The 24,512-nt window shown below is 43.2% G+C and overlaps 1 protein-coding gene across 1 annotated transcript in view; it reads left to right on the top strand.

Annotated features, from left to right (window-relative positions):
* Positions 1-24,512, top strand: part of ITGB5 (integrin subunit beta 5) — a 115,476-nt gene that overhangs the window by 80,817 nt on the left and 10,147 nt on the right. Inside the window, exon 11 of the mRNA XM_074967176.1 lies at positions 23,613-23,835. Within this exon, the coding sequence (XP_074823277.1) occupies positions 23,613-23,835 (223 nt within the window). The remainder of the gene's footprint in view (positions 1-23,612; positions 23,836-24,512) is intronic.

Genomic DNA, 24,512 nt, shown 5'->3' with positions numbered 1-24,512 from the left:
ACTAATAGCACCTCTCTTCTCCCCTTCTTCATCATGCAAGCCTGCTGGTTGATTCATATAGGGTTCCTCTTGAAGGCTATAGCATAGGAGCTGACATCGTAGATCAGACTAAAGGTCCATCTAGTCCAGTGTCCTGTCTCTGACAGTGGCCGGCACCAAAGGCCTCAGAGGAAGGTGCAAGGAACCCTACAGTAGCAGTTATGAGATAATCTACCTCCAGGGACAGTTTCTTCCTTACTCCCAATAGTGAGAGGTTGGCTTATGCTATTCAAAACATAAGGCTTTATATCCATTTCAGAACTCTTGGGATTTTTGTAATGGTTATTATCATCATCACTCTAGCTAGTCTTGTTTCCCTTATAAATGCCCAGTCCTTTTTTGAATCTTCATTAACACCTTGTTGCAATGAGTTCCACAAACTAATCATGCGCTGTATGAAAACTTGTTTCCTTTCCCCACTTTTAAAATGTACTTTTAATTCAGTTGAGCTTCAGACATGAATTGTTCTAAAGAAAATGTTATGAGAATTTTTTTTAGGGATGAAAAAAACACCTACATTGAAAATGGCAACAGCAACTTGTGTTAAGGTAGAAAAAGTACAGTCCAAACAAGACCGAATTGGTTGTGGAATCTGAATTTACTAAACCAAGCATTGCAGTGTTACTTTGTGAAGATCATATACAAAGATAGCTGGTTCCTTCTGTATGGAGAAATATAAAACCAGCATATAGAAAATTCCTGTTCTCCTTCATCTGTCTTACATTTTTGTTCAACAAATAAAGATGCAGTACACTAGATCTGACTTAGGGAAAGTTTCCATTTTTGGAGATCTTGGAATGAACTCTAGCACACTCTAAATTCTGCAGAGCTTTTAAAAATTACCTCTTTTTATTTTTATGTTCTTAATGTATTCATGTTGGATGTATGGATAAATGTGAGGGCAAACCAGTGGCCAAAAAACTTCTAACTTCTCCTGCATGCTAATGTAATATCATGTGGCCTCGTGGATAAAATACCTGTCTTTATATTTTAAAAGTATGGAGTTGAGTTCCTGTTAAGGCAGCAAGTCTTATACTGAGGTCTATGGCAGTTGCTAGAGAGATAGCTAGTCCTAATGATTCTGGCTCCTCCATCTTGTTTCCAGCTGCTAAATTTCATTGAGTCAGCTAAAATACATTAAATACTTTTCCGTGTAAGCAATGGCTGTGTTTGCCAGAGGGATGTTATGCAAGTGCAAAGGCAGGAGGATGTGTCCACTTGAGGATCTCTCTATTAAGTTGTGGTCCACACTGTGAGAAAGCTTGAGAGCCCTTCTATTCAGGCTACATGTTTTCCTAAAGTTCTTTAGAGACCCTGGGGGTTTTCGCCTTCCTCTGAAGCATGGGACATGGGTCACTTGCAGCTTTAAACTAGTGTAAATGGCGGATTCTCTGTAACCTGAAGTCTTTTAAATCATGATTTGAGGACTTCAGTAACTAAGCCAGAGGTTATGGGCCTATTACAGGAGTGAGTGAGCAAGGTTCTATGGCCTGCGATGTGCAGGAGGTTAGACTAGATCATCATGGTGGTCCCTTCTGGACTTAGTCCATAAATCTATGAGTTTATATGGCCTTAATTCAGCTACACAATTCCATCTTATGTTAATTTTTATTGCTGATAAAACCCAGCAACCAAAACCCTGATTCAAAGCATTTAATATAGTAAAACTAATCAAAAACAATTTAGCTGAATAAGGACAAAAAATAGATTAGGAAACCAATTAAGTTAAACAAAACCCCATTGAGACTTCTTCTATCCTAATCTTGGATTCATAGACTACACAGATTCTGAATGAAGGAATGGGGGGCTCTGTGTCTTGTTTGACCATTTAAAAGGCTAACCCCATGCATCAGCTTTTATAGGTATTACATCTTTGTATGCTTAAGCTGTATTTTTCCCCCCTGATTCATGAAATGTTTTGGCTCCACATATTTGATGAGAAAGTGAGCCAAACTTGGGGCCTACTAACCCTGTCTTGTTCTCTTGCTGATTGAGTTACAACCATTAGGCTGAGCATGTTCCATTTACTGTTGTCACCCTGATTAGTGTAAGGAAATGTAAGGTTGAGGTCAACTGGAGCAGATAGGTCTTGCCAATGTAATGAGGACTGATTTGAACAGTAGTAAGCAGCAGCCAGTTGTTAGTTTCACTCATAGTGAGGTTGCTCTTGCTATTGTAGCAGGTTTAATTGTGGGTCCTGTTTGACCATGCATCTGGGCTGATCTGTCTGCAGAACAACACTCCAATCTCAAATCAGGTGCAACTGCCATTTACTCTGTAGCCCTTTTTCATATGTGTTTTTCTAGTAGAGACTGACTTTCATTTTAAATAAGTACAAACCAGGATTGCCTCTGTCTTTGGCAAACATCCTAGATATAGGCTTAATTTCATTGATCACTGAAATGCAGCTACGTCAGGGGTGGGAAGCAGCAGCTGTCTGTTATGACACTTCAATCTGGGGCAGTTCATCAGATTTGTCACCTAAAAAGAATAGTTCAGATGTGGGAATCTCCCTCACATTCTCTGCAGTGAAGACCGATGAAAAGAATTAGCAACTTCTCCACAATAGCCTTATTTTCCTGGAGTGCTCTTTTAACACCTCGATTGCCCAGTGGCCCCATGGTTGTTTGGCAGGCTCCTGCTTCTGATGTGCTTAAAAACATTTTTGCTTTTAGTTTTTGAGTCCTTTGCTAGTTGCTCTTCAAATTCTTTTTTTGGCCTGCCCAATTATACTTTTACACCTGATTTGCCAGAGTTTATGTTCCTCTCTATTTTCCTCAGTAGTATTTGACTTCCAATTTATAAAGGATGCATTTTTGCCTCTAACTGCTTCTTTTTCTTTGTTGTTTAGCCACGGAGGCACTTTTTTTGGTCCTCTGTTTTTTAATTTGGGGTATACATTTAATTTGAGCTATTATGGTGTTCTTAAAAAGTTTCCATGAAGCTAGCGGGCATTTCACTTTTGTGACTTTACCTTTTAATTTTCTTTTAACTAGATTCCTCATTTTTGTATAGTTCCCCTTTCTGAAGTTAAATGCTACTTTGGTGGGTTTCTTTGGTATTGTCACCCCACAAGGATGTCAAGTTTAATTATATTACAAGTCTTGCTCTTACGACAGCAAATTCTATTCTGATTCATACATGGATTTCCATTCACCAGTCTTAAATACCTGTTGTAGCTGCATAGGTGCACAAATGTGTGTGGGCATTGGGCAATTTCTGAGATTCATTTTTACAAACTTTTTATTTTCTTTCCATACAATAATTCTTACAGGTCCAGTGTATAACTGTCAATATGCATATTGTATGAGAGGTACTCTATATGTTCTGTTTAAGTTTCTGAGGACACTCAGACTAAGTATGCTCTTTCTATGTTGAGACTTTTAGGGAATGTTTAGAGGTACTCTGTGTTTTGCTTACATTAGTCTTTCTCAAGTACAAGAGCCCTCTTAAAGGTTCACTTTCTCTTTCTTTGACAGTCAAATTTTTCTCAGGTATATCTCTATTTTCTTCTGTTTTTATTTTTCCTCAATCTGGTTTCTGTTCTGTTTACGGTTTACTCCTGGTGCGTCTGGTTTCCGCTTGTCAAAAAAAAAGAAAAAGAAAAAAAAAAGGGATGTACATTCTGGGACACTTCTAACTATTTAAAAGAAAAATATAGATCTAGAAGATGAAAAGGATCAAAACCCATCAGTGCCCAGTCTCCAGCAGTTGCACATAATCGAGCACATGAGGACACCCACATAATTGCAAAGAGCAATCCCTATGTGATGTGTCCGGGCAAAGGCCAAAATAAAGCAGAGAGGTCCCTCCAATATGTCTGGGGGAGAAAGTCGATGAGTATATCCCCAATCCCCAGTTTAGCAATTGATGGTTCATGTGAACAGGAATGGTAGTAATTAAGCATCTTATCCTATTGTACCCAAAGGTACCATTGCTATCCATGTAATTGTCCATTTATTTCTTTTATCTGATTAAAGTAGATTCTGCCAACACATTCTGAGTGGGACAGAGAATGGTGAATATTAAGCATTTCATTTCCCTCACATCCAGACTTCGATAGTATTACATTTAGATCCTCTCCCTGCCTCTGGAATGAATCCTTGGTTCATCCTATTGCAGCACTACATGTGGGACAGGCATAGCTAGATATGGATGGCCCTGCTTTCCTCCTATTCACCTCACCTTCACTGGAAGAATGAGTTCTCAAAATACATGTTTTTAGTGCTAACATATGTACCTTTTGGGAGGGGAAGAAAACCCAGAAAGCAAAATTTAAGAAAAAATGAAAATTGAGATGGACTTGAACCGAAGATCTGAATCAAGATCCCAGTTCTAAACAGCTCCAAACTTTTTAGGAAAGTCAGTATCAAAGTTAGTGATTTGACCCCATCTCTATTTTTACGTTTTGTATATGTGTTTAAATATAGGGGGAAACTTGAGTCACATGTCAGTAGGGATATATTTCTAATTCATTTCTGCTTTCCTGAAACAGATTCTTGCAAAGATCACCCAACATGCAATAGGTTTACAAAACAGTCTCCTCAGATTCAGGAAAATAGCAGTCCTCAGTGGCACAGAATAAAGGCAATTTAAGATTCAGTTGGGGAAAAAAAAATTCTTCCTCTTACCTAGAAAAAGTAGATCAGGAGCTTGTTCTCAGTCTCTCATAACACAGATAGAAAGGGGATGGTCTGTGAAATTGAGAAGTGACAAAACTGGTAAAAGGAAATCTATTTTCATGTCCTGTGCAATTAGACTTTGGAACTTACTGCCACAGGATGTTGTTGAGGTCAAGAATTTAGCAAGATGCAAAGTGGGACTGGATATTTTTTTTGGATAACAAGAATAGCCAGAGTTGTGATAATTGATGCTAACAAAAGAGTATTGGAAAAGATATATAACCTCATTCTTCCGGACTTAAATCCATCTGTAACTACTGTATTAAGAATTAGGAAGAGAACTTCCTGAGGTGCGGATTATCCTATATCTACTTACCATGGGATTTTCTTGTACCTTCTTCTGAAGCATCTGGTGCTGGCAAGGGTAAGAGAGAGGCCCTGGACTGATTGGACTACAGATCTGTTCCAGTTTCGCAATTCCTATGTACCTAACTTCTCTGGCTTCTGTATGTGCCTCTTGTACTGTTTTGGAAAGTCATTAACCATTTATCCTTAAAATAACACTTGTTTTATTAAAATAGTAAGCAAAGAGTCTATCAACGACAGACATTTTCTTCCCACTAAAATATTCATTAGTTGATATTGAATGTGCTGTTTAAAAATACCACGTTTGGGATTCTCTTCAGCAATGTTCCGAAAGAACTACAACCCAAGAGGAAGCTGGAGCAACCCACTGGGTAACATGCTCAAATTTCAGCTTTGGGAAGACTGTTGACAAACATGCTCCATTTTCATTCTCACTGTTTATAGCTGCTGTAGAGCAAATGAAGTATAGCTTGCACTTCGTCATCACCCTCTTTGCAGCAGACTGGATCTGCAAGGTGTGTGGATTTATCAACAGAAGAAGATATGGAGACACAACTTAACTGCATAGTGATGAGTGTTGTTCTGTTGTTTGTTGTTGTCATCCCCTAGTAGCACCTCCTGTAGTTAAGGTTGCAAAGCAATCTCTGTTGCAAATCCCATTTTATATGCTCATAACTTTCCAAAACATTCATTTCTTGGATTGAAATGTTTCATAGTTGGACCACGGAGGAGGTGTGGACTTGTATGTGTGATTAACATGTAACTGTGATGGTAGATGGGCTACTGTGGGGACACAAATCAACTGTGATTGGTGTAATTGAGTCAGATGAGCGTGTTACAAAAACATGGTGGCGGTTGCAGTGCAGTAGAACCTCAACCTGTTTTAGAGCTGTTGCTATTTTCTTACTCTTCAACTGAGTGTCTTTCAAGTAGCATTGACCACTCTTCCTTTTGTTGTATATTCAGTGTACACCTCTCAAGGGTGTGTATAATGTGTGCTGCAGCTTCAGCCTAATGTGTGGTAAAGTCTCTTCATCTGTAGGGTGGCATTTATTTCTGATGTAATCAGGCCAATGGTGTCTTGGGATGCTGCTGTCTCTCTCTTGGGTTGACTTGGGTTTCTTCGGTTGAAGAAAAGAGTGAAGGAAAATGGGTCTGGAGACAACTTTCCAATGATACTTTTTTTGTTTTTTTTTTAATCTGAATAGGGAATTTGAGGTCAAGGTCTTTATTGCTGGGGGCACAAAAATCAGCCTTTAGAAAAATTTCATCCATCTGATCTGTCCTTATCTAATTCAAGTATTTTTACTGCACTTGTCACTAAGGTAACTGAGTGCACGTTTCCTTTTTCTTCTACCTTTTGCTTTATACTCGTGCTGGGCAGAATTTTTTGGCTGGTACTCTTTTGCCACAAAATGCAGTTGGGCTAATTGAAATGTTTTGTGAATTCATAATGATTTTGCCAAACTGGTTTGTGAGGGGGGAGGGGGATTTGAAAAAAAAATCAAACTTTTTGATTCAAAGTGACCTATCATTTTTCAAATTTATTTCAATTTTATAAAAAAAATTAAAAAGCTCAAAAATGAAACATCTAGTTTTGGGTTGAACAAAACATTTTGGTTGATCCAAAATTAATTTTTTTAACTGCTAATGAACCGAAAAAATCGGGTATTTGCACAACTCTCCTTTATGTCTTTTAGCAGCCATTTAGACTGCAAGTCATGTAGGCCCAAGGGATTCTTGTGGCTGAGCTGAGATCCTGCAGGAGGAGGGCTAGCAGCATAGGGCATCCTGCCTGATTTTGCTGGTGCATGTGCTCTGTGTGGCCTATGACACTTCATAGAGGTTTGCAGCTTCACACAGTAAAGAAAATAAAGGAATATTTCATGACAGAATGTCCACTTTGGGGAATGGTAATCTGTAGATCTTGCACCACCTGGCTAACAGAGACAGTTTGAATAAGGTGCAGTAAAAATCCAGCAGCATTTTCTTGTCTCTTTACATCTCCTTATTTTTGTTTTTCTTTTTCCTATTTACCCCTTAACCTTTCCTCCTCTGAGTCTGTCTCTGTAAACTTGTTCTCTCTTTCCTCTTGTGCTTGACAGCACTGCGTGTTCCTGTGGCATGCACGTACTCTGGATTGGTAGAATAACAACATAAGGTTTTCTCTCCCTCAGTCGCCCTCTCCCTCTCAGTTTTGCTTCCTCTGTCCCTTGTTTCTATGTAAGTGCGAAGGGACGACTAGAATTAATTTAGCCCAGGGATGTGCAATGCAGCACTGTACAAATCAGACACCACCCTTTCTCTAGCCCTAGCCTATGTGTTAAATAGAACAAATATGCACCTCCAGGTTTGGCAGCTGCCTGCTGCCTGGGGCTCCTCCTCTCTGGTTCACAGCAAAGTGGCTTCAGAAATCAAAATGATTGTGGATTTTTTTTTTTTTAACTGAGTCTCATTCTGGGATTGTGCACAGGAAGAAAAAGATTCACGGTTAGCTCTAGGCTGGCATCAGGTTGTCCACGGACCGCTTCGCTGACTGGAGAAGCTTCCCCTGGTTACACAACTGGCAGAGGCCCTGGTGCAGCCATCGAGGGGTGGACAATAAGCTTCCCCAGATGTGGCTGTGCAGGGTACATTCAAACAGCAACCTGTGTTCTAGGAAGAGCATGGACTCCTTGCTCTTGCTCTCCCTTCAATAACAGGACTTGGAAAGGAGACTGGGCAGATGACCGGGCCAAGGCCCCATACTCACCTCCCACATTTGCCCATATACCTGGTCATCTGCTCGACTGCATCCAGGCATCACAAAAGCTCAAACTTGTGACCAGTTGCCCATAACCACAGGCCTCTGTGAAAAGACTAAAATGTTCCAGTGAGTTTGGCCTGTACCAGACCTGGAAGTACCACAAGAGGCCTTTCCCCCAGGATTTCCAGCTGGAAACAGAAGCACTGGGAATCTCACAGGCCTGTTCTCCAGAGATTAATGGGTATTGAATTAAATGAATGAGGAAGCACTAAATATTAAATATGAAGAAATGCTTAAATTGGGAGAATGATAAATATTTGCAGCCCAACTTTGCAGAACTCAGAAGCTTGGGGAACTAACCAAACTGAACCCTGAGAGGCCCTTCTGTCACAAATTCACTTTGTATCCTTTGGCAATACAGCGTGCTACCTTCCTTGCCTCGCTCCCTGCAACTGTACACTGAAATGACAGCTCAAGGGATTTTTCTCCACTAACCCTCCTACCCTCTGTTTTAGTATGGTGCCCCTGCATTCAACCATCTCATAAGTTTCCAGGTTTCCATCCTTTGTTCCAAGGGTCTTTTTACATATCTGGAATGCCAGCTAGCAACTCCCAGCTTCCTTCCCCAGCAGAGAGCGGCAGTAACTTGGCAGTCAGTCCAGCAATAGAGTGGGTCAAGGTCAGCTTTATCTGACTTCTAAGAATTACGGGTCGACAACCCAGCCAGCAGCTTGGCTGAGGGCTAGCCCTGAAAACAGACAGTACAATTACTCAAATGCTGCTTTACTAGCACACGGTTTTATTTTCCTGTGCTTCGTGTGGAGAGTTTAATGGGACTAACTAACCCAAAATTGTCACAATATGGTTTTTTTCCTTTTTTCCTTATAGATCTTTTCCTTTAACATCTGATAAATGTCATGCGGTCAATGGATTTGCTAGAGGTATCGTCTTTCTGATGAAATGTAAACCTTACAGTCCTAGGACACCGCCTATGGCCATTAAAGAACCTATGTTACCTTTTCTCAAAAACAGGGTATTTCTACTCCTCTGGTGATTATATTTTGCCCGTGTAAACTCCCTGCAGTTTCAGATGGGTCCAAGAGTCTTCACTTTCTGGCCAAAGTTGATGTGCTGTATAGCTGCATTCTGTTAAACAGTTGCCATGTTTCACCCCAGAAGTGACTGCATTGTTGTGCTGGGAAAAATTAATCTTGGATATGGTTTTGTATGTTAGGTTATAAAGTGCTTAGGTCTCCTTTCAGGTTAAATGAACTATGCCATAAATATCATAGTTATCATTGCTTTTGCACGGTATCTCCATTGGGAAATTAATAATTTTTCTGCCATTGTTTCAATTCATAATTTTTTTTTAAACTGGTCCTCTGTGTGTCTAGAATAATAACACCTCACCATTGCTCTCTGAGATGGCATCATCTTGCTGTGTGCAACTCAAAGCAGAACAGTCGTCGACTGCTTGTTCTTTCCCAAATGGACCAAAGCTTACTTGGCAGGGTTTCCACTCCCTGCATTGAAGGAAAACTTTCCCCTGTTTATCCTTTTTTACCCCATACAGACCCTTATCTGTATAGAAGCCACTTGTAACCCTTCTGAAATCTGGCAGCCTTCCCTAGGAAACCCAGCTGCAGAAAATGCTGCCAGAGCTGCCCCTCTTCCACAGGTGTCCCCCTCTCGTCCTCCAGCAGACCTTTTGCTATCGCTAAGGCATACTAATGAGGCATTAAACACCATCACAGAATTAAAGAGAAAAGGGGTGAAATACTTGGCCACAGTCCCGATGGAAGCAATCTGTCAATTGGTCTCTGGTTTTTAAAGTTGTGCGGCCCAAGCTGCGGAGTTTGTCTTGTTTTTTGAATGAAAACCTTAACTCGCTCCAAGACCCCTGCCAAACCTTGTGAAGCTTTGCAAACTTGGCCCAGACTCTTGTGTTTATATGAAAATGTGGAACCAGGTGAGTTTCCCGTGGGTTGGGATTTTGCACAGAAAGAATCTCTCTGTTCTAGGGATGATCCCTCGTAATGAAGTCCAGCCAAGGGGCATTAAGTGCCTGTGCCTTGGGAGAGCGCTGTTCCTCCTACCTTTTTTTTTTTTTTTTTTAAAGATGGGCTTGAGCCACAAAGTTTGGACCCCCAGTTCAGGGATGTGGGGATCTGGAGTCTTGTTTTGGAATTGCTTCTTCTTTTGACTCAAGAATGGGACCGAGAACTATCCCTTTCCATGCACGCTCAAGCTAACCCGTTTAACAGCATCACTGATGGCCCTGCATTGCTGCATCTCTGCTGTGCCAGCTTTCCGTGGCTGTGCCATGATGTTCCATTTCCTGTCCAGTCAAACACTTGCATTTCCTTCCACCAGGCACGGCATGATAAGTGGTAATGAAAGGGTTAAAACTCTGTAGTCTCTCCCAAGGCCCGCAATCTGTCTTTCCTCTAACTGAGTGTAGGGGGAATTGAGGGATAAGTAAGTGGGGGGAGGAAGTTGAAGGGTCCCCTCCTTTCCCCAGGGGAGCGATTATGACATCCTTAAAAGGGTTAATACTAAAATATTAATGCTTGTGAGCACTTGGATAATGTCTTCCATGTATGGTTCTCTAAGTGCTTTTAAGCTTGAATTTAAGCCCCAAACACACTAGGGTAGGAAACAGACCAGTAAAGTGAAGCACAAAGACACAGAGTGACTGTCCCAAGATCACTCAGTGAGTCAATAGCAGAGCCAGGAATAGAACCTAGCTCCCAGGCCCCTCCACTACACCTGTCACCAACAGACCACATGTGACTCAGATCAAGGCTAGGCTGAGACAGTACTCACTTAGCAGTGGATATCCAGTAATGTCAGCTAAAGGCGGGAGACCTGCAAGGTGGTAAGAGTTTATTAAACAAAGGATTTTATTTTAAGAAATCCAGCCTACCTGTCCATTTTGGCCTTCTGCTTATCACGTGCTGCTTGTTAGAATGAACACATATGCTATTTAGTGTTTAAATTTCAGTTGCATGTGAGCATAGAGAAATAAAATGGGAAAGGTCTGGTGGTAGCTGTTGCAGGAGCTATGGATCCACTGTGCCCTGAGGTAAGTCTTAGCTGGCTTTATGGGACAGCAGTTTCTGAAGCCACGTGTGCTAGGTGAAGTCCTCATTTCCCCTGAAAGTATCCAAACAAGTGAGCAAACTGAGTGAGTGTGTCACTTTCACAGCCACAGGTGTCTGGTAGCTGGGATCTTGAAAACAGTGCAGAATTAGCTGTGTCTCTCTCAATACCCAAATGTGGGACACCTGGGATAAAGACCCAAAAAGAGGGGGGGAGTGACACAAAGCATTCATGCTGTAAATTTAGAAGGCTGTGGGATTAATTCCTTCAGTGTATATGACTCTTTCACTAATGCCAGGTTCATGGACCTGCATTTCTGATGTAAATAATTTTCAACCATAAGAATGAGGGGACATCGTATTTGTGCGGAATGTAGTTAACTTTGGGACTGAAATGAGGGACTTGTTTTGAAATGACAACCACTGAGGGGCTCATCTCCTCTCTGTGCTGCCTCTTGAGATATGATAATCCATTGAAATCAATGCACAAGCAGGATGCCTGGAAGGCATCTGCTAGAAGTTATAATGTACCCGGGGACTCTCTTAATTTCACCAAAGGGCATACCCTACAATTTGCCCTTTAATGCCTTGTTTTTTCAATACTATCTTGTGGCTGAGCACAGATGAGCCAAATTCTCTCTGGTGTAAATGGGAAAAAGTCCACTGAAGTCAGGGATCTGTACCCATTTATGCCAGCAGAGAATTTTGACCCCCTGACTCTTAATTTGCTGGTTACATAGTAACCTTCATCAAACAAGGAAGTCGCTGTTCCCATTAGTCTCCTTACACGTTCATACCAGCCTTCCTTACATGTTACCTTTGCCAGGCCATTTTGGAGCAGCAACAGTGCTGTGTGCTCATGAGCGTGAACACTAATCATAGAATCATAGAATCATAGAATATCAGGGTTGGAAGGGACCTCAGGAGGTCATCTAGTCCAACCCCCTGCTCAAAGCAGGACCAATCCCCAATCAAATCATCCCAGCCAAGGCTTTGTCAAGCCTGACCTTAAAAACTTCCAAGGAAGGAGATTCTACCACCTCCCTAGGTAATGCATTCCAGTGTTTCACCACCCTCCTGGTGAAAAAGTTTTTCCTAATATCCAACCTAAACCTCCCCCACTGCAACTTGAGACCATTACTCCTTGTCCTGTCCTCTTCTACCACTGAGAATAGTCTAGAACCATCCTCTCTGGAGCCACCTCTCAGGTAGTTGAAAGCAGCTATCAAATCCCCCCTCATTCTTCTCTTCTGCAGACTAAACAATCCCAGTTCCCTCAGCCTCTCCTCATAAGTCATGTGTTCCAGACCCCTAATCATTTTTGTTGCCCTTCGCTGGACTCTCTCCAGTTTATCCACATCCTTCTTGTAGTGTGGGGCCCAAAACTGGACACAGTACTCCAGATGAGGCCTCACCAATGTCGAATAGAGGGGAACGATCACGTCCCTCGATCTGCTCGCTATGCCCCTACTTATACATCCCAAAATGCCATTGGCCTTCTTGGCAACAAGGGCACACTGCTGACTCATATCCAGCTTCTCGTCCACTGTAACCCCTAGGTCCTTTTCCGCAGAACTGCTGCTTAGCCATTCGGTCCCTAGTCTGTAGCTGTGCATTGGGTTCTTCCGTCCTAAGTGCAGGACCCTGCACTTATCCTTATTGAACCTCATCAGGTTTCTTTTGGCCCAATCCTTCAATTTGTCTAGGTCCCTCTGTATCCTATCTCTGCCCTCCAGCGTATCTACCACTCCTCCCAGTTTAGTATCATCCGCAAATTTGCTGAGAGTGCAATCCACACCATCCTCCAGATCATTTATGAAGATATTGAACAAAACCGGCCCCAGGACCGACCCCTGGGGCACTCCACTTGACACCGGCTGCCAACTAGACATGGAGCCATTGATCACTACCCGTTGAGCCCGACAATCTAGCCAGCTTTCTACCCACCTTATAGTCCATTCATCCAGCCCATACTTCTTTAACTTGCTGACAAGAATACTGTGGGAGACGGTGTCAAAAGCTTTGCTAAAGTCAAGAAACAGTCAAGAAACAGAATACCCTCCTCCTCTTGAAAACTTCCTCTGCTTCTGAGCTCTCCCTGCCTCTCTGACCAATGCGAAACATCTGCCAGAGCGACTGCAGTTACTCAAAGTACAGTGCACGCTAGATGACTTGCGTTGCATAAAACTCAATTATCTGCACCCTTGGAACTCAGACAAAAGCTAAAGCTTGTGGCTCATCTGAGTCATGGAAATAGTTTAGCAGGAAGTGGTTTCATTTATTTGCCTAAGCAGACACTGTTTCTAACTATAACTCTTTTCCAAACATAGAGGTCTATGTTTTCCAAGTGTTCAAAGTATCTTCTACCCCGCTCCTTTCTTCCCCTTCAAATATAAATCTCCTGGAGTCCCCATGATATATTTATTTACACTTCATAGTCCTAAAGATCTCGTTTCCAGCCTGGACATCAGCTGCTTGTCACTGAAACATCGGCTGGTGGAAAATTAGGCCAGTGAGGTACAAAGGTAGATAAATATTCAATAAAGACATATGCAAAGTACTACTACAGGTAGACAGAAATGTTGCCAAAAATGATCTGAGGGTTACAGTGGATCACGAATAGAATCTGAGTCCACAGTGTGGTGCTGCTGTGAAAAAGGCAGTTGTCATTCAGGGATGTATTAATAGGAGCATCGTATGTAAGAAAGGGGAGGTAATTCTGCTCTATTTGGCATTGGTGAGGCTTCAGATGGAGTACAGTGTCCAGTTTTGGGCACCACACTTTAAGAAAGATGGGAACAAACTGGAGAAAGTCCAGAGGAGAGCAACAAAAATGACAGAGGTTTAGGAAACCTTACCTGGATAAGCAAAGGTTAAAAAAACTGGGCATGTTTAGTCTTGAGAAAAGAAGACTGAGGTTTTAAAAAACAGGTTGAACAAACACCTGTCAGGGATGGTCTAGGTATATTTAATTCTGCCTCGCTGTGGGGGGAATGGCCTAGAGGAGCTCTTGAGGCCTACACTTCCAGGCCTACATTTCTGTGATTCTATGAAGGACAAAGTCTGTGCATGTACACTATGGTAGCAGCACAGGAGCACACACCTGGATTTGTCAGGAACTAAATTTAGTACCGCCTTAAAAAACAACAACAACCCTCTTTAATCCACAGTAATGCCAATGTCAGCCCCAAGCATTCAAAAGGAATAAATCAGGCCCCAAAATCATGAAATTGGCTTAAAAATATTAGCTCTTTTAAAAAGTAAATACATTTTGAGTTCATTTTATTTCCTTGTTGGTGTTAGAGCCTTTAGGGCGTTCAAGATTTTCTCCACAACCGAGAGGGCTAGAAACTTACTGTTAATTTATTTTAAGGGAAAGCTGAGATTCTCTCATAATCATGTGACTCCAGGATCTGGGAGAGTGAAGAAACAAGCTTAATATCACGAGACTTGTGGCAAAATCTTGAGAGTTGTCAACATTAATTTGTTCTAGCTACCCGAAGGGTAGGTTTTATGGGGAAAACAATGCTGAGAAATGACGGGTTTGATAGGTGGACAAAATTTCTGGTTAATGGAAGTGACCTGAAACCTTCTCTAAAATCTGACATTGGCGTATCCAGCCATTCTTTACTGAGACATTGGGACTTGCACTTCCTACACACTCCCACATCCCAGGATTTTCTGACAGAGTTTCTCCTCTGCAGCAAAGCGCATGGGTCACTTGCAGGTTTAAACTAGTGTAAATGGCAGATTTTCTGTAACTTGAAGTCTTTACATCATGATTTGAGGACTTCACTAACTCAGCCACAGGTTATGGGTCTATTATAGGAGCAGGGGGGCGAGGTTCTGTGGCCTGCGACGCGCAGGAGGGCAGACTAGATGATCATGATGGTCTCTTCTAGCCTTAAAGTCTATGAGGTCCCCACTGCCTTTTGGAGAATTGTAAATGGTGGCAACTAGAGTATGAGGGGGGACCTTACTAGGAATCATGGGATGAAATTAATCAAAGGAAAACATAGGATGGATTTTGGGCGAAAGGTCCTGCAGAGAGGTTCTTGATTGGTGGAATAACGTCCCATGGGAAATGGTGGAAGCTTCTAACATTAAACTGAACAAAGTACAGGGTTTCTTCAGGTATGTTAGCAACAAGAAGAAAGTCAAGGAAAGTGTGGGCCCCTTACTGAATGAGGGAGGCAACCTAGTGACAGAGGATGTGGAAAAAGCTAATGTACTCAATGCTTTTTTTGCCTCTATCTTCACGAACAAGGTCAGCTCCCAGACTACTGCACTGGGCAGCACAGCATGGGGAGGAGGTGACCAGCCTTCTGTGGAGAAAGAAGTGGTTCTGGACTATTTAGAAAAGCTGGACGTGCACAAGTCCATGGGGCCGGATGCGTTGCATCCGAGAGTGCTAAAGGAGTTGGCGGATGTGACTGCAGATGCACTGGCCATTATCTTTGAAAACTCATGGCGATCGGGGGAAGTCCTGGACGACTGGAAAAAGGCTAACGTAGTGCCCATCTTTAAAAAAGGGAAGAAGGAGGATCCTGGGAACTACAGGCCAGTCAGCCTCACCTCAGTCCCTGGAAAAATCATGGAGCAGGTCCTCAAGGAATCAATTCTGAAGCACTTAGAGGAGAGGAAAGTGATCAGGAACAGTCAGCATGGATTCACCTAATTGCCTTCTATGACGAGATAACTGGTTCTGTGGATGAAGGGAAAGCAGTGGACGTGTTGTTCCTTGACTTCAGCAAAGCTTTTGACACTGTCTCCCACAGTATTCTTGCCAGCAAGTTAAAGAAGTATGGGCTGGATGAATGGACTATAAGGTGGATAGAAAGCTGGCTAGATTGTCAGGCTTAACGGGTAGTGATCAATGGCTCCATGTCTAGTTGGCAACCGGTATCAAGTGGAGTGCCCCAAGGGTTGGTCCTGGGGCCGGTTTTGTTCAATATCTTCATTAATGATCTGGAGGATGGTGTGGATTGCACCCTCAGCAAGTTTGCAGATGACACTAAACTGGGAGGAGAGGTAGGTACTTTGGAGGGTAGGGGTAGGATACAGAGGGACCTAGACAAATTGGAGGATTGGGCCAAAAGATATCTGATGAGGTTCAACAAGGACAAGTGCAGAGTCCTGCACTTAGGATGGAAGAATCCCATGCACCGCTATAGACTAGGGACCGAATGGCTTGGCAGCAATTCTGCAGAAAAGGACCTAGGGGTTACAGCGGACGAGAAGCTGGATATGAGTCAACAGTGTGCCCTTGTTGCCAAGAAGGCCAATGGCATTTTGGGCTGTATAAGTAGGGGCATTGCCAGCAGATTGAGGGACGTGATCATTCCTCTCTATTCGACATTGGTGAGGCCTCATCTGGAGTACTGTGTCCAGTTTTGGGCCCCACACTACAAGAAGGATGTGGAAAAATTGGAGAGAGTCCAGCGAAGGGCAACAAAAATGATTAGGGGACTGGAACACATGACTTATGAGGAGAGGCTGAGGGAACTGGGGATGTTTAGTCTACGGAAGAGAAGAATGAGTGGGGATTTGATAGCTGCTTTCAACTACCTGAAAGGGGGTTCCAAAGAGGATGGCTCTAGACTGTTCTCAGTGGTAGCAGATGACAGAACAAGGAGTAATGGTCTCAAGTTGCAGTGCGGGAGGTTTAGGTTGGATATTAGGAAAAACTTTTTCACTAGGAGGGTGGTGAAACACTGGAATGCGTTACCTAGGGAGGTGGTGGAATCTCCTTCCTTAGAAGTTTTTAAGGTTAGGCTTGACAAAGCCCTGGCTGGGATGATTTAACTGGGGATTGGTCCTGCTTTGAGCAGGGGGTTGGACTAGATGACCTCCTGAGGTCCCTTCCAACCCTGATATTCTATGATTCTATGATGGTACAAGAAAATCTGATGTAGGGAAGGGAACAATCCTGCACTGGCCTCCATATGCATGTGTGTTTGCATATCCTAGATGACCCAGGAAGTCTTTTTGATCTCTAATATCTGTTAATCTAATTGCTACAACCCCTTCAGGGGTTTCTTGTACAACACAGACACTCCAAGGAAGAACGGCATGTGTTCCTGTGAACACATTACTTTGCAGTCCAAAGCAGCAGCAGCAGCACAGAGAGCCGAGCCTCACTCTGCCAATTCTTCTAATTTGTTCTGTGCTTTTGCCACCAGTGTGAAAAGGAGAAGCCGGGGATGAGGGGGGGTGGGGGGTGGGGGAGCCTTCTGGATGGCCCTTGTTTGCTCATCAAGAATCCCAGAAAGGGGGTGGGTGGGTGAAATGAGGACAAGTAGATGTTCTGCCAAATGTTTAAGTAACAGCAGGACACGACTGTGCAACCCAGATCTGAGCATGGCTGAAGTGCAGCACACACAAAGCGGGACTGGCTGGCTTTCAGAATTGCAGAGCACCTGCTTCTTAGACTTTCCTGAGAGCTGTGGGTGCTCAGCATCTTTAAAGATCAGGCTGTACAACTGGCCTCTTTGCTGTATTAGGTGAAGCGTGCTGGGGTTCCCTAAACAGCACTGTGCACCTCAGCTCCTATCCAACAAACTACCTATGCTGTTCTGTTCCCAGTCTCAGATCTCTGACACAGCTTTACAGGAGCGGGTGTTGAATCCTACAGAGATGCAGAATAGGGGCATTTTGACAGGTTACAGACTTTTATTTGTCTGGATTTCTCTTTTGACTGCAGTGGGGTTTGGCAAGCATACGGATCAGCTAGACGGCTTTATTCAGGGATATTTAATGGAGGTTTCCAGTTAATAATCTGTGATGTTTAAGGGCAAATTCAGAGAGAACATTTCATTTCCTAGTCTTATCTGGAGACTTAAAGGGTCTAAGATAATTTAATTTCAGGGATGGAACAGAAGAAAATGTATCTTTTTATGGCTGGAAAATTCAGTTAATCTCTTTGGCTGTACAGACCCACCCTAGTAGATTACATTCAAAACCAAACCAAACAAAACAAAGATTTTTTTTTAAATACTGTACAAATTAAAACTCTGCACCATGATACTTTATTAGCTTGGAGGTGTATTAAAATACACCTTCTCTCTTAGTCTGAGATTACATTCCCAGTTTGGAAGTGAGACCCTTTCCTGGTGAGCAGTACCATTCCTTGGTTTATATTTAGAGCCGGAGTCCTGGAATACTTCCCCATAGACATTATCTTATGTAAAGTAATAACTCCTTGGACACTCAACATATGTGAGGCAGATAGGGCTGGAAGCATACACACCTTTCTGCTATGAAATGCAAATACCATGCAGTATTCCAAGGTTTTGGAAATTTTGCTGGAAACCTGAAATCAGGCTCAGGTTCATCGAAATGCTTACTGAGGCTTGCAAACCAGATCAGATTCGGGGCTCCTTTACAGTGAATCTCTCCCTTTGAGCACATTCTCAAGAGAGGTTGGTGGTTTAATTTGGAATCCTAGTGTCAGCTAGGTTTGCTTTATCATTCAGTCTTGGGCTAGGCTTAGGGTTGCCACTGATCCAGGTTTTACCCGGACAGTCCGGTTTTTGGCTTCTGTGTCCGGGTGCCATTTAGGGTTTCCAGGTGCCCAGTTTTCGACCGGAAAGTCAAGTTGAACAGGGGACCTGGCAACCCTAAATGGCATCTGAACCAAAAGTCCGGTTACTGCAGGGTGGGGAGAGGTGCTGGGTCATTAACCTGTCCCAGCCTCTGTTCTCAGCCGGGGCCGCCTCTTACCTGCAGGCAGGTTCCTTGAGATGGGGGAAGAGACGGAGCAGGGGTGGGCCATTGGATGGAAGAGGCAGGAAAGGGATGGAACCTGGAGAAGAGGCAGGGCAGGGGGCGGGGGCCACTGGGGTCTGGTTACCAGCAATTAGAAAGGTGGCTACCCTAATGAGGCTGGAGTATTGGACTTGAACAAACAGAAACAAAGATGACAAGTTATCAAAATCTCTGTGGCCTGAAACTGCCAAATCACAGAGCTCTCCACAAGACCTTCTAGTCCAGAAATATAGGTCTCTCCCTCTTCCTCTAGAGCTAATGGAGACTTTGCTCTGAGGGCTTGTATACCCCAGGCTCTAGCACTGCCATGCGTAGACACCTGCTACGGTGATAGATGGGGTTTTTCCGTCACTGTAGTTAATCCACACCATTGAGGCGGTAGCTAGGTCAATGGAAAAATCTTCCATCAACCTAGCAATGTCTATACCAGGGCTTAGGTCGGCTTAATAATGTCTCTCAGAGGTGTGAATCTTTCACACTCATGAGTGATGAAGCTAGGTTGACCTAAGTTTTAGGAGTTGGTCAGGCCTTAGACATATTGGGTATGTCTATACTGCAGTTAAAAACCTGCTGCTGCCCCATGCCAGCTGACTCAGGCTCATGGGGCTTGGGCTAGGGGGCTGTTTAATTGCGGTGTAGACTTTTGGGCTCAGACTGGAGCCAGTACCAGATGCTTCAGAAAAAGACTCAAGAAGCCCCGTGGTAGGCAGATGTGGAATAAGCGGCACCTTGTGAGGGTCTCATCCGAATCCCTAATCGGTTTAAACCTTAGAGAATTCGGTTTTATATCCCTTCCGAAATGTTTGTTAATGTTCACTATTGTGACTCTCAGTCCTATTGTTACCCATATAAATGTCCAGTTCCTCTTTGAATTTCACTAAGTTCTTGATAAGTTTGTTATACAAAAACACGTTTTTTTTTACAGTTACCTTGTTCTCTCCCTCCTTATTTTTGTCTGACAAGGTGGGTGAGGGAATATCTTTTACTGGACCAACTAGTGTTGGTGAGAGAGACAAACTTTCGAGCTTACACGGAGCTCTTCTTCAGGTCTGGGAAACTAACTCAAAGTGTCACTGTTAAATACAAGGTTTGTCTGGGATCCACTTGTTGAGTCCTGTCGCAGTCCCACATTGTGAACAACCTGGGGCAAGGAATTTCTATTGTTTTATTTTTTAACTACATGTGTGTACAGCACCTCGTACAGAGGGACCCTGATCCTTGATTGGGGCCCCTAGGCTCTATTGTAATACAGCTGATAATAATGAAAGTCCCATGGCAGTCTTATACTGAATGTGTAAGAAAATCATAATTGATGTAGCTGGGCTATGGCAATATATGTACTTGCTAATTTGTGCGTGGGTGTGACCAGTTCTGAAACTCAATGGCCATGTGCAAGCAGCCAACTTGCATATGTAAATCAGATATTTACATGCCTAAAATAGACACCCTATTCCATCTGCCCCTCCTGGATTACTGATTACTTATCAATATCAGGTACAGAATGTTGCATCTGGAGAGAGTATAAACATGCGGACACCTTATGGCTTGTAATAGTTTGAAGTAGCGAGTTTGGTCCCAAGCAAATGATGGGGATGAAAAGGGGCTGTGTGAATGCTCCTTATGAGGCTTTGGGGCAAATGAGGTGGCTAGTAAAAGAAAAGAAGTTTCTGTATTTCCAGCGTCTGTATTTGTGCTGTGGCACCGCTGCCAATGCAGGAGTCGTGGAAAGCCAGAGAAATCAGAGCGCTTGTGGTGAACAGAAGAATCTGCATATATTTTTTTAGCAATCTTGTCTGAGAAACATGAGACTGTTTCCAGTGGGGAAACTGAAGATGTAATTAATTTGCTGATGAGCATATATGCAAACTGTTTGGCTTTATAAAATATGTATTTGAAAGCAATCTCCTTCTGGGGTTAAGCAGTTAAGAATCCCAGCATGATTTCCAGGGAGCTGATTCATGAAACCGCACACTTGACAACTTGACGCTCCACTTACAATAACTGAAAGCCTTTGAGATGATTGACTTTTCAGGCTATCTCCAAGTCCCACAGCTGCAGTAGGAAGCTTTGCTGGAGGAGAACCACTGTATTGGATTCTCTGTTTATCCATAACGATTGAAACTCTTGTCTAATGCCCACAAACCCGAGGGACTGCTGCCAGATCTCCTGCATTGTTTGATGAGCAAGGTGCTTTGAGTCTATGGAGAGGTATTTTCAGTAACAGGTGCAGCTGCTTCTCCTTTGAGTTGACAAAGGACCATCAATGACAGTGTCTGAGAAACAGGACTGTAACTTATAGTTAGGAGGATAATTTTTTGGCAAATAAATCTGAGGTACTGGATTTATTTGGAGGGTGGGCCGGGCTTATTCTGGTGCATTTCCTCCCTCTGTGTAGTGTAATGTGGGAAAACTCTCCCAAAGAAGGCCTTGGATATTTCCATCTGTTAAAGGAGAGGGGAGGGAGAAATGATGAACTGGCTTATGAAATGGTTAATCCAGTAGCCTTCCACTGCTAAGACCTAGGTTCAAAACCAGGACCAGTCACATGAAAGACCGAACCCGAGAGATTTGGATTTATCACAAACCACTGCATAGACTGGTAGGATACTGGGAGGAGGAAGCATTTGTACAGCAGCTGCCCACTCTGTGCCTGGCTTGGACCAATGCTGTTACTCACTAATTTCCGGCATTGTTTTTAAAAATGCACACAGTGAATCTATCTGTGATATTTATCTGGGCGCCCGTCACCTGAGTATCAGAGCACCTGACAATCTAATACATTTGTCCTCCCAACATCCTTGTGAGGTAGGTTGGGAGGGATAGCTCAGTGGTTTGAACATTGGCCTGCTAAATCCAGGGGTTGTGAGTTCAATCCTTGAGGGGGCCATTTAGGGATCTGGGGCAAAAATTGGGGGTTGGTTCTGCTTTGAGCAGGGGGTTGGACTAGATGATCTCCTGACGTCCCTTCCAACCCTGATATTCTATGATAACCCATCTGAATCTATCTAGAAAAGGTAGCATAGGAAGTGAGTGTCCAGTAGTTCATCAGAGAGCCTGATTATTATGGCACATACCTTCTTCATTAAACAGGGAAGTGCTGTAAAGAGCACTCTAACAACCTTTGATCGCTCTATAATAAAGCCAAGTCCCACACCTGAGGGACAGAAGGAGCGTGGGGAAAGATGGAGAGAGAAAGCTCTTCTTTCTGAGACCTGTAAACTAGAGGAGGCCAGGCATAAAACCCAGCAAGGGCTGTTCCATTGATTGCCACACGGGGTACATTAGGAAAGTCTGATGCTATACTAAGAAGACTGTAGAAAACTGACCACAAACTCTGTTTTTTCTGTATCTGCTTCAGCTTCCACTGGTTAACTACAGTGAGTATTGAGATTATATTAACTGTACCATAGCTCTCCAGCACCCAGCAGTATGTATCTGTTAAACATTGTCTTCTGTGCAGCTGAGACACAGCCACATCTGGTTTAAAAAGCAATATTCCTAAAGGTGTTGTTTCAGAGCCTTTGCCAGCTTTCGGCGGGGAGGGTGGGTGTGAAGAATCAAAGGCTCAGCTGCTCTTTTGCTACTTTTCCGGCCCTTCTGCTTTAAATCACTGTCAGGGTTGGGTTTTCTTTGCTTCCCTCTGTGGTAAACTGGGAGAGCTGGATTTACATTGAAATTCTCAGGCCATTTTGAAAGCCCTCTTCAGATATATAAACAAACGTATCCTTTATTAGCATGTTTCTTTTAGCAGGCTGGAACAATGAAGAACTCTACATGCTGAAAGAACTTAACTTCACCTCTAGCTGTCCTCCACTTTAAATTATCTGAGGGCTTTTTCCCCTTTTTTTAAACTGATCCAATAACAGCAGAAATCCTAATGCTAAACCAGGGAGTAACAATTCTCCATTTCGCTTAACTGGAGTCTTCATGTTGACACGGCAACAAACTTTAGTCTACTACTGACATTTTTCTTATAAAAATAGAAGATGAAAGAGGAAATCTTCTAGGCACATTCTGCATGGCATTGAAAGCCTAGAATCCACCACTACAAAAGTGATTTTTCCTCCTGTTGATAATAGCCCACTTACACTTTAATTGAATTGTCTCATTAGAACTGACCCCCCACGTGGTAAGGCAACTCCCATCTTTTTATGTACTGTGTGTATATATATACATATTCTGCCGACTGTATTTTTCACTCCATGCATCTGATGAAGTGGGTTTTAGCCCATGAAAGCTTGTGCCCAAATAAATGTGTTCATCTCTAAGGTGCCATAAGTACTTCTCGTTGTTTTTGCTGAAATGTATAGTAATGGGCATAGTAAAGTACATATTGAGCCCTCTGCAGCAGTTAAGAATATTTTATTCCTGCAGTGAGTTGTTGCTGAAAGGTGCTAACAGGGCTTCGTTTGCACTTTAATGTCCATCACTGTATAAGTGGGTAATAGAATAGGAGGAGTAACACTTTAAAGGGGACTCTAGGAATCCGAAATGTTAATCCATAGGACAGAGAAAACAGAGATGAAGACAACCATGCTTTAGCCAAATTCTGATTGCTCTGGCTGAAGCATAAAATCTGTAGTAGCCAGTCATATGTTGGCTGGAGAGGTAGGTTATAACAGAAAACTATTGTCCCTGGGCTGTAAAAGTTCAGACTGATTTCCCCACTGCAGGCCGCTCTGTGTGTTACAATAGTAAGAACAATAACTAGAGACTAAGAACTTTCTATCTAAGGCCCCAAGTAACTTGATACTTAAGCACTTGTCTTGCATTCATCATCTTATCTCCCCCCGCCCTCGAAATAACCTCCCTCCCTTCAGCTCTGTAACATCAAGAATGTTACTGATGCGTCTCTGTTCCTTTTTACCTCCTGCACAGTCACTACATTCCAACCCCAGGTTTTTTCTGAGTAACACGTATGTTTACTTGCACTGACGTCTGCTGTTTGTGCTTGTTATCGATTATCTTTAGGCCATGGGGAGTGTCACTGTGGGGAGTGCAAGTGCCATGCTGGTTACATTGGAGACAACTGCAACTGCTCGACAGAGACTAACCGTTGCGTTTCGAATGACAGTCAGATGTGCAGTGGCAGAGGCAACTGTGTCTGTGGGAAATGCCAATGCACCGAGCCCGGAGCCTTCGGAGAGACGTGTGAGAAATGTCCTACCTGCCCAAATGTCTGCAGCACTAAAAGGTACCTCACCAACTGTGCTCATTAATGGCTTACTCTGCGTCATGAAGGGAAATCGTGTTTGATTTCAGAAGTCCTTCAAATAAGGGGCCTCTACCACTGCTTCAGGTTGGACCGGCTGCCTAAGGGTATGCCTTCACTGCAGGGATGGCACCTGAGTTAGCCTAGCCCAGGTGTGAGCAGTGTCTGCCCTGTGTTCCCCCATGTGTGTGTCACTAGGATGTCTGGGGGCTCCCATGGTTCTTTGTGCAGCAGTATGCTGCACCGTGCTGAGTCTTTTCCAGTGAATTGTGGGAGAATTTGCCTGTCCTTTTGGGCACAAACACGGAATTATGGGAAGGCACTGAGGGATTGTTAGCATGTGGCTGGAGGTGTCCAGATGCCTCTCTGGGAAATTTTCCTGCAAAACAGTCTGAGCCTGGCAGAAAGTGACCAATACATGTCATTTCATGCCTTGTTCTAATGCGGGTTCTACTGGGTAATTACTGGCAGCCAGATCCGCTTCCCCTGCCTGGAGCAAGGATTTCATTTCAATGGATCTTGCTATGTGGTATGGAGAGAGCACTAGGATGCCAGGGGATGGTTATGATTTAAGAGACTGAAAATACACTGGAAAAGCTGCTTTGATCATTTAAATGCTTGTAGCCCCACAACAAATATTTATGGTGTCTGCCTTTTCT

This window comes from Natator depressus, chromosome 11, assembly GCF_965152275.1.
Source record: "Natator depressus isolate rNatDep1 chromosome 11, rNatDep2.hap1, whole genome shotgun sequence".
In the NCBI taxonomy this organism is placed as follows: domain Eukaryota; kingdom Metazoa; phylum Chordata; order Testudines; family Cheloniidae; genus Natator; species Natator depressus.
Note: the sequence above shows the minus strand (reverse complement) of the source record. Positions and strands in the feature narration are given on the sequence as shown.